The 10,834-nt window shown below is 33.4% G+C and overlaps 2 protein-coding genes across 3 annotated transcripts in view; one reads left to right on the top strand and one right to left on the bottom strand.

The window, feature by feature from the left end:
- Positions 1–3,255, top strand: part of LOC110019326 (transcription factor UNE10) — a 4,697-nt gene extending 1,442 nt beyond the window's left edge. The window contains exons 2-5 of one of the 2 annotated variants that reach the window (XM_020716952.1): positions 787–846; positions 2,034–2,099; positions 2,227–2,595; positions 3,007–3,255. In XM_020716952.1, coding sequence (XP_020572611.1) covers positions 787–846; positions 2,034–2,099; positions 2,227–2,595; positions 3,007–3,096 — 585 coding nt within the window. In that variant the 3' untranslated portion in view covers positions 3,097–3,255. Of the gene's footprint in view, positions 1–786; positions 847–2,033; positions 2,100–2,226; positions 2,596–3,003 lie in introns of both variants that reach the window. The other variant, XM_020716951.1, reaches the window with a different exon arrangement.
- Positions 3,256–3,715: 460 nt separating this feature from the next.
- LOC110019203 (anthranilate phosphoribosyltransferase, chloroplastic) lies at positions 3,716–8,880 on the bottom strand. Its single transcript, XM_020716783.1, has 10 exons — positions 8,759–8,880; positions 8,487–8,673; positions 8,255–8,398; positions 7,989–8,150; positions 7,813–7,896; positions 6,970–7,158; positions 6,146–6,236; positions 5,978–6,037; positions 5,670–5,788; positions 3,716–4,011 (listed from the first exon to the last, which is right to left on the bottom strand). The coding sequence occupies exons 2-10, from the start codon at positions 8,658–8,660 to the stop codon at positions 3,856–3,858; spliced, it is 1,179 nt and encodes a 392-aa protein (XP_020572442.1). The 5' UTR covers positions 8,661–8,673; positions 8,759–8,880; the 3' UTR covers positions 3,716–3,855.
- Between the last annotated feature and the right edge of the window lie 1,954 nt (positions 8,881–10,834).

Raw genomic sequence — 10,834 nt, 5'->3', positions numbered from 1 at the left:
TATATATATATATATATATATATAATTGAAGAGTAGCAAAAAGAGCCGAACATGAACGAGCAAATCTTTATTCGTGTTCGGCTCGTTAACTTAGAGAACAAGCCAAAAAAGAGCTTTTTAATGAGCCGAACATGAGCTGCTTGCGAATAACGAGTCGTTTTGACAACCCTAGCTATCACCCACTAAATTTTAAGTGGTGTGAAAATATTATTTGCAGACAATTCTAATCTGCAATATTATTTTGTTGAATTTTAAGATTTAAAAAAACCCCTTCTTAAAGTCAGACCTTAAGCAAAGTTGTAATATCCAATAAATGTATAATAAAAAAAGATTCATGTAATGGGAATGATGTCAAATCATGGACAATTGATTATAAATAAAATATGATTGAGTTATTATCCCACTTTTATAAATCTTAGTTCATGTAGGCTTGAATAACACACATTTCAAGGAATTTAATATATGAACATTTGAAGTGGTGTTGTTGCTTGGGCAATTACATAGCACACAAATTATTATGGATTTATATTTCTAACATCCATACTTTCATGTTTCAAACATGTCAAATCTTTAATATTATATCAAAAAAAAAAAATACTATCATTTTTTAAAAATAAAATATAGCAAGCATGCAACTTTCCTAATAAAACATGAAAATTATATATATATATATATATTAGGTGGCATGGATTTAAATGCCCCTAAGAAGTAGACTAAACACAAATTTATCTCTATGATGGTTTATTAAAAATAAAATTGTTTTATATATATATTTGTGGATGAAAGCGGCGGGATGGATCTTCTAAGAGAAGCCGAGAGGCAGCTGTTCACAACCAGTCAGAACGTGTAAGTATAATATTTTATTGCCCTTTTTTTTAATATATTTAGTTTGATTTTTAATATTTTTTGTCATTCATATTTTTCTTTTAATTACTGCATTAATTATGTCCGTTTGAGGCCGTTTATAAGCGGCGGCGGCATTTTTGAAAATGCTGTTTAACTATTTGAGTTGTGCGTTTTTAAAAACACTGACTGTCGTGTTTGAGATTTTTACACAAAACGCAGGCCACGGGTCAACCCCACAGTGGACCCGCGGGCCGCATTTCAGGATAAGCTATAAACACCCCGACTTCATTTTGAAATTATGCCAATTAGATTTTTTAATATTATTATAAAATATGTGGTTCATATTTTTGGTTTTATTTTTTAGGATTTTCAATCTATCACGAAAGAGAGAGAAAGTTATCTCTAACCTGCAAATTGGCCCTACAATTGGAGAAATTATTCCGTAAGGATCGGGCACGCTCGCAGCTTGCGAGCGGTGCCCGATCCGGACCGTAGATCACTGGTCGCAATGTATTTCGGTGGGCCCTACCGAATTTTTTTTTTTAATAAAAAAACAGAAATAATCCTGACCGCAGGCCAGGATCGGACACCGCATGCAGAGATGCATGACTGAGACGGATTTTTTGCTTAAAAGAATTGTAAGGCTAACAGGAAATTCATGTCATTTTCAACATCAAATTGGGACAACTTTATTTTTTGTGGAAAAAAATGAAAGGCTAGGAGAAGGATTCATCTCACTTTTGTTAAGATGGAGAGATCAAGTTGAGACAGATTTTATTGGACCGCTACCGCACGCTATGACGATATACATTTATTAGTGACATAGTAGTTTAGGGTCTAGTTTGAATTCGATTTGTGCATATTACCCTTTAAGTTCACCTTTCAAAAAATAAAAAAATAAATAAATAAATAAAATAAAATAATCAAATTTGATTTATAAGATAAAAATATAGGGATAATTTAATTTCACTCCAAAGGTATAATGTCTTTTATTTACTTGAATATAGATAAATTGGTCTCTCAATTTTAGATTTTTTTTTTTATTGAGTGAATATAAGTCTTTTAATTAGAAGAATGTATACATACATACATACATATACAATGTATATACTTCAAATAAGTTCAATTTTCCCCCACCACAAATTGATTATTGAGGAAGCTACTCATGAATATACGTTATATTGCAGAAAAGAAGGGACAGAATCAACCAAAAGATGAAGGCTCTTCAAAAACTTCTTCCCAAATCCAACAAGGTATCAAAATTTTCTTCTGCAAAGCATTTTAACCAACCAAACCTATCATACCATCACATCTGCAATGCTTCAACTTCACCATTCCTAAAACTCTCATATATTTTTTTTTTTTTCTCACACCGAGAAGACCGATAAGGCGTCGATGCTCGACGAGGTGATCGAGTATCTAAAGTTGTTGCAGGCTCAGGTTCAGATGATGAGCAGGATGAGCTCTATTCCAACGATGATGCTACCCATCGCCATGCAACATCAACAACTTCAACTGTCGATGATGGCCCACTTGACCCAACTATCACGAATGAGCTTGGGCCTAGGCATTATGGACCCAAGCTTGCTGAACCCGGTGCCTTCAACGCCAATTCTCCACCCTTCCAACTTCCTCCTTCCATCCGCATTGACCAGTGCTTCGGATGCATTGACAACCCAAATAATGCAGGAGCCACACCGTTGGGTCCTCCCAGACATGATCCCGGCTTTTATGGGTTGTCCAACACAGGTATGGAACTCCACACCCCATGTTTCAAATGATTCTGGTTTTACAAATTAGATTGGACAAGCCAGTTCGACTGCAAACTCATCATTCGACCATTTTGGTCAAAAGCTCAAAACTGTTTATGCATAGAACTGGTCAAAATCAGGATTGAACCGACAAGCAAATTCAATTTTATAGAACCGATTAATTCTAATATTGTCTAATCTTAGCTTTTTGATTTTGATGGGATGAGTAAAAATAAGATATTTAAATTAAAAAAAGAAGAAAATATCATCTCAAAATTTTAATTTAAAATATTATTCAAATTATTCAAAATTAAAATTTATTAAATTAAATTAAAATAATTTTAATATTTATTATGCCATCCTATTTAACATTGAACTAAGTTGGGGTGTATGATATTTACTCCAGCAGCAACCAATAAGCTTAGAGGCATACAACAGGTTGGCTGCATTGTACCAGCAGCTGTATCAGCAACCTCTTGGATCCAATCAGAAGACTTGATACTTCATTAATAGTATGTGCTTCTATGTTAAAGTTGTTTGTTTGGGTTACAATTCCACTTGGGCTTCATCTGGCTTTTAGAAATTAAGTTTAGAAAAACAATTATGTAATGACATGCCATTTATTTGGTACTATCACCTTGGATGTAATTAGAAATGAGACTCATGTGTAATGATTTTGTTTTAATGAAAAAAAGAGAATAAAATCATTATTACTTCTTAAAACATATTTCTTATTCACAAACAATCAAATATGTCCCAAGTTAAATGTTGTGAACTATAAATATTTGTATTTGTAATATGTTTGTAATGTTTGACATTGTTGTTTTATTTATATTAACTTCTATAAATAATTAAACAGTCCATAATTAACTTGATGAATTATGTCGCGCATGAGGCCTATTCTATATTTGTAGTGCAACTATGTTGTAATTTTAGAGGGCTGGAAAATATGCTCATCTTCTCACAGTAAACATCAGAACTTGGTTCAAATGGAACGATAAGCACAGAAAAACAATGTATACAAAACAGAAAAAAAAAATAATATATTATATATTTATTGAAATAATCTTAACATTCAACAATCAAAATATGTAACATTATAAATTTTATTATGGAATATTGAATGAAATGTGTCTTAAAATGTTATTAAATGAACAAAAAAAAGGTAAAAGAAACAGAGAATATTACGAGTGGGATCTTCAAGGCAAACTTTGCAATGCATCACCCACAGTACTCAAGAGTATAAGAATTTGGAAGTTCAGACAAAGGAACTAACTGCATTAGAAAGCTTTATCCAAGCCTCGAGTGTGCCGATGGCTTTCCCCGATCGATGCGTCTCTTGAGCGAGTGCCATGCCATCTTGAAAGCTGTCAGCAAGGCCACTTACTAGAAGAGCAGCAGCTGCGTTTAAGACCTGCAAGTTGCAGGCAAAATTTTAAGGAAGATTTACGTGCATACCACTTAATTCCTATGTATTTACATATCTAAAACCTGAGTATTAATTTTTACATTTATCCCACCTACATATGCATGAAAAGATGAATTTCACTTTTTAAAAGTTAAATTAGTGGTTTTTCTGATGTGGTATGAAAGATTTGAGGGGTATAAATGGGAAAAAAGTGAAGTTAATGTGTTAGGTCTGTGAATACATATAAATTGCGAACATAATAATCAGAGTTTGACAGCCACTAATATGACACGGTATAAGAATCCATGAAATAGATCTACACACAAGCCAGAAAATACTCTTCAGAAAAAAAGCAAATAATTGAGCTTAGACGATGGAACACAATTTGTTTTATATATTGGTGAAGTGGATCTTACAAAATTAAAATATTTTTAATTATCTTTTAATCAAATAAATTAAAACCTACTTATTGGATCAATGATTTTTAGAAAATTTAGGGTCTATTTGAAGCAGCTGTAACTGTTTGAAAAAAAAGCTAAGAAGATGTTGCAAAAAAAAGTGTTATTCATAAAATTGCGGTGATTATTACAAATTTATTTTATTTTCAAAAACTCAGACAATAGCTTTCTACAGTTACCATGCTTTAATAACGCAAATTGAAAAAAAATAGCTTTCTACAACAGAAATTTCTCAAAAATAGCTAATAGAACCATGGGGCGATCTGAAAACCAAAGTAGACAGAAAGCTGTCCCAAACAGACCCTTAGTTTCAAATGACCTTCTACAACCAATCTTTATAATCTTTAGATACCATAGTGGCTACATACCCACGACGCATGACACCTCCAAATACCTGTCTAAGTATATGAGAAATATCAATCTATTAAAAAATATATGAGAAATATCAATCTATTAAAAAATATTTTACTTCATTATTCATTTGCCTTACAAAATTCAAGTAAAATGATCTGATATTGCCTAAAATGATTGATTTTTTCATTAGTCATGTTTATTTTTGCTTTTATCGTCATGGAGTCTCTCTTATGATGGTATACTTCAAGCCTGTGATGTTTTTAATAGAAACTAATAAAAATTATATATATATATATATATAGTTAATAATTTATAAAATATAATATTATTTTCATAGCATATTTCGTCCTAATTTTTTGTAACTATATTGTGTCACCATGTCCACATCATACTATTTTGTGCTTCAAAGCGGAGTTGAAAGCACACACTTATAACATCTTAGCTACTAAATTGTATGCAATACCTCAGTATGAATTCCCTAAATTAAATAGTTACTATCTCAACTGCCGCCTTAAACACTAGAGAATAAAAGTTTTTTTGGAAATTTACATGCAGACTGCACAATTCTTATGAATTTACATATCCAACACTCCCAAGGTTTAATATTTACACTTATAACACTTTGTCGTCTTTCACTTTTAAGAAGATAGTGACAATGGTATTTTTTATGTGATGTTAAAGATTTGAGTAGTATGCATTTAATTATGAATGCTTAAATGTTAGATATATAAATACATAAGAATTCTGTGTTACGTATGTAAATTGCCCCAAAATTTTTATGCATAATGATATCTAGAGCTTGACAGCAATTTGTTATCAAGATTCATAATTAAGAAGGGAAGATTTACTTACAAGAGCATCAGCAACTGGTCCCTTCTCACCAGAAAGCACATTCCTAAGTACATCTGCATTAAACTTTGGTTCACCTCCTTTAAGGTTATTGAGAGAGCAACGAGGAATTCCAAAATCCACTACAGCATAAAGATAAACAAGTTCGGACTTTAAAATAATGTTCAGGAATATGATAAAAACTATATAGGAGATGAGTAAAGCGTATAACATATTCATTTTTTACAAAAATCACCCGCATAAAAAATATATATATGAAGCTGACAACACGAAACCAGAGCTCCACAAAAATTAACAAATAGGATGCTTACATGGATCAAAGTTCAACCTTTCAATCTTCTCTTGCGTAACATCAAGAAGATAGCCAGATCCTGACATAAATATAAAAGATATGGATTATAGAGGGATAATTTAACTATATATAAAATGATAAATTTAACAGATTAAAAAAGTAATGATTTATCAACATTTTATCATACCAAGTGGACTAATTTCATCAAGGCCCTCTGAATGAACCACCAATGCTCTTCGCATTCCAAATCTTTGCAATGCCAAGGCCATCTTCATTACCTATTACAAATATTTTACCATACAAGAAGGAATTTCTCTATTATATCTATCGAAAATTAAGACTAAATAATTAATAAATCAGATTCCAAACATGATAGTCTTTCAACACATGGTGTGCTTGCAAAGGAAACACAAAAAGAAAAAAAAAATACATAAATAAAATAACACCAGTTGGATCCAGTTATTTCATTCATTAAGTTCAATCACATCAAAAATATAAACTTGATAATTTTTATTGATTTTTAGCTTAATTTCTGACTTTAATTTCTATGCCTCACCAATTCATCTGGCACATTTGTTGGTGCAAGCCCTTGCCTTCTTCAACGGCTTTTTGTTCTAATCCAAACCAGATGCATTTTTTTTAAGGGAAATTTAAATACCTAGAATACAAATCTTATGTATTTACATATCCCACACCTAAACTTTCATATTTACATAAACTATGCATGAAAGGGTGTATTTCACTTGTAAAAAGTGGCAATAGTGATATTTTTGATGTGATATTAACGATTTAAGTGTTATGTGTGTAAATATGAAAATTTAAGTGTGAGATATGTAAATACATTAGAATTGCCTGCTATGTATGTAAATGCTTCTTCGTTTAACACACACAGCTATTGTTCCTACCTAACCATAACAATAATCAAAGAGTTTGATCTTTAAAGATTTGACTTTAAGCATGTTAGAAAAAAAGAATAATTTAAATTCCTGAAAAAGGTAAAACGGGACTTACTAAATCTTCATGATAGACGCCAACAACAGCAAAAGGAACTCGAGCAGGGTTCAGCATTGGACCGAGAATATTGAATACAGTCTTCACTTTAAGCTTCTTCCTTACAGAACTCACCAACTTCATTGCTGGGTGGTAATTGGAAGACATCATAAAACCAATTCCTACCTCTTCGACACATCTTTTAACTTCCTTTTTTCAAATGAAAAAAAAAAAAAAAAGATCATTCAGAACAACAAAATCAAATAATGAATGAGCTGTATGTAAAAATAAATAAATAAATAAATAAAGACATTTTTGAGTGTTAAAATCATGTACACAGTCCTGTATAATATTAGCATATGTATTGAGGATTAGTTTAAGTTTGATAAAATAAGCTTTCATCATTAAGGAGAATATAAATTATTATCTGTTATGAAAATTCAAGTCCTAAGAGTAAATAGCCATACTGGAAAAGCTTATAAAATAAAATCCACGGCTAAAAAGAATTAAGCTTTTAACCTGAGAATGAAATTCACATGTTAAAAACATTTAGAGAACTCTTTTTACTGACAATTCAACCTGCAGCATACAGGAAATAACTCAATTTCGATTAGGATGTTGGATTTGCTTTGAATGAGAGATATACACATTTTGATTGATTGATCTTAAACATAAGCGAAAAAAAAAAAAAAAAAAAAAACAGATTAGGCTAGAAGTAAAGCATGAAATTCTCTGCTCAGTCTGCTATAAGCCAACACAAAACACTTCTATCATTAAAATTTGAAGAAAAATAACTTCTCACATCCAAACACAGAAAAACCACATAAGATTTTCACTATTTTTAATCTAAAACCCTAACATTACCTCAGGGCCTAATTCGATGTTGACACCCAATGCCTCCAACACATCAGCACTTCCACACTGTGAAGAACTCGATCGATTCCCTTGCTGCATTAATAATTCATGAAATCAATAACCCAAAAAACAGCTTATTCATGAGAAATCCCTAACTCCGATAACTGCATCAAGCAGTAGTCTACCTTCGCCACTCGAGCACCAGCTGCTGCAGCCAAAATAGAAGCGCCAGTGGAGATATTGACAGTATTCGCTCCATCACCACCAGTTCCTACAATGTCAACAGTGTTCTCCAAGCCCTCAACCTTCCGGCAGCAATGGAACATTGCCCTAGCCAGACCCACAATCTGTAAAAATAGCGTAATGATATCCAATCCATTAACAAAGATACAGCACAACCAAACATCGAGAGATCACAAAACCAACAAAAGAGAAGAAAAAGTTGGATTACCTCCTCGAACGCCTCCCCTTTGGCTCTCAGGAGAACCAAAAAGGCACTGATGAGTGCCTCATTGCCCTCATCCAGAAGATAATTAAGAGAAAACTCAGCTTCTTCTTCAGACAGATCCTTACGGTCAATGAGATCCTCGATCAACTAATAAACCGCCGATTTAGGGTTTAAAAAAGAAGTGAACACGAGGGATTAAAGCGGAACATAATGAAAAGCGGGAGAGCATTTATACCTCCTTAAATGATACAGATGAGGTCACCTTCGTGGCAGGTGAAGGTAGAACTTGTAATTTTCGTTGATGGACACGAGTTGGAGAGCGGAGCACAGTTGCGAGGCGGCGTGGGGCCTTCAGCCGCACCGTTGGTTTAAATAGGTAAGAAGGAGCTAAAGATCCACAGACCGCCATTAATGTATGTACGCTGTTGCAGAGAATGAAAAGATAAGCCAATATCGCTATACAATTTGGATTAACAGGAAGAAGAAGATGAAGAATTTCGGCGTTTCCTGGATCTATAGCGAAGAAGATAGACTTTGATCCGTTAATGATTTCTTAATTTGGATCCGGAGGAGGGGCGATAGGGGTACACTGCAAAAGCCTGCAACAATTTTTGTATGATAAAAATAGTATCTTGTATGCTAATTTATGCGTATCTTCTATTATTTAGGATTTAAATCGATATTCATAAGATTTCTATATTTATTTATTTATATATCATTTTAATGTCTAAATCAAAATAGAACATATACATGAAAAATATTATTTTACTTTAAATAATTTAATATTGGATAGATTTACAATCCCTTGCACTAACATATTATTCACCTAAACTTTAATTTTTACATACTGATCGCCTAAGTCTAACTTAGGGTCTGTCTGGGGCAGCTACAACTTATTCAGCTTATTCTGATAATCTGCTGATGACCAGTTGATCCAGATAAGCTGAATGACTGTTTGGTTTGTGTGTTTGGAAAACAACTGATCTGGATAAATGACCAATCTGCCCCTATTCTGGATAAGTTGTTTAGTTGTTTGGTTTGTGCGTTTTGTAAACAACTAATTTGCAGGTTTTTTTTACACATTTATCAACTTTCTTAATGCAATCATAAATGAGAGATAAATGTGAAGATTGAAGAACATGAAATACAAAATATTCTTAAAATTAAAGGTTAAATATTAAGACATAAAAATACAAAATATTTATATCACTTAAATAATTCAGATCACATCACAGAAGCACAGTTACCTAAACAAAAGTGAAATACATCTTAACACACTAATATGCACTATAATGAGATCCAAAAAAGAAGAGAAAATAACAACAGCCATATAGTGCACAGAAAAAAACATTACAGTCAAACCCTATCTAAAATGTTTGCCCTTCACATAGCAGCAACCATATAGTGCACAGAAAATCATAAAAGATGGCTCACATATATTAAACTGCACAGAAAATGCTTGTCCATCCCTCAAATGTTCACATATATTAAACTGCAACTCATTGACTCAAGAACAAAACCATAGCTGAAACAAAATTCAAGCAGAAGTTTACAAACATAAAATGGTTCACTCCTCACATATATTAAACTGCAGGTAAAGCACAGTCCGGTAGTTTCATGGACTTTAACACCAAAAGACAGGATTAGTTCTTCTACCATCTCAAACAAAGCTCTTAGGCAATTACTAGATATTACAAACATTAATATAGTAAAAGGCATCCAAACCACAAGAGAACCAAGAATATATGCCAGAGGCATCTCTGTATCTTCAAAAAGAGAACTATCAGTATGACTTTCGCAACCCAGATGATCTATGCTATGTTTTTTTTTATGGTAGTCATATTAGTAGAGCTGAAAGGAACGCACCTTCGGCAATGAAACATGAAATCATATGCATACCATGTTTCAACGCAAGATAACATAGCATAGATTTACCTGTTTGCAACGAACTGTAATAACTGTGCAAAAAATTCCGTCGAGTTTCAACCTGCGCTTCTGCCTCGTAACATCAATGGAGATCAGCACAGGCGTCTCATTGGCCAAAGTCGCCTCCCTCGCCGTCCTGGCCGATAATCGAATCCCCATTGCAGAAGCCCTAGATCTAGAGAGCCCCGAGGCGAGCTTATCTAAGCCAAACTGCTCAAGCGTGGTCAAGTACTCGCCGTGGGTCACCGAAGCATCTCGCCGATAAACCACAGCACCTTCCCACGGCGACGTGGTTAGGTCATCCCCATCCGACTCCAATTAGTAGATTACTGCATCAAAATCAGTGATCTTAGTAGAAGATAACATGCAAGCGGCTGAAAGGCTCAGCGTCAGTGTCTGCTTGAGGGAATTTTGCGGGGAACGAAACAAGATCGAATGCGAAGGAGAAATGACAGAGGGCGAATGCGTAAGAGGCAAGGTTACGGGAGTAATATTTCGATCGAAAACGAGCCGTTTTCCGCATCTTTTACAAAATTCAAAACTCCGTTTTCGATAATTTGAGAATAAGTTCGAACCAAACAAGACGGTGTTGTTTTCAAAACGCCGCCCGCACTTATAAGCTGCCCCAAACGGGCCCTTATACTGAAAATATCATAA

This window comes from Phalaenopsis equestris, unplaced genomic scaffold (assembly GCF_001263595.1).
Source record: "Phalaenopsis equestris unplaced genomic scaffold, ASM126359v1 Scaffold000054, whole genome shotgun sequence".
Taxonomy (NCBI): Eukaryota; Viridiplantae; Streptophyta; class Magnoliopsida; order Asparagales; family Orchidaceae; genus Phalaenopsis; species Phalaenopsis equestris.
Note: the sequence above shows the minus strand (reverse complement) of the source record. Positions and strands in the feature narration are given on the sequence as shown.

Excerpts from the sequence above, each read along its gene's own strand:
- LOC110019203 (XM_020716783.1), bottom strand. The coding sequence starts at position 8,660 with ATGGCGGTCTGTGGATCTTTAGCTCCTTCTTACCTATTTAAACCAACG. Across the intron at positions 8,151-8,254 it reads AAGGGGAGGCGTTCGAGGAG|ATTGTGGGTCTGGCTAGGGC; the intron begins GTAATCCAACTT and ends CTATTTTTACAG. Across the intron at positions 7,159-7,812 it reads ACATCGAATTAGGCCCTGAG|GAAGTTAAAAGATGTGTCGA; the intron begins GTAATGTTAGGG and ends ATTTGAAAAAAG.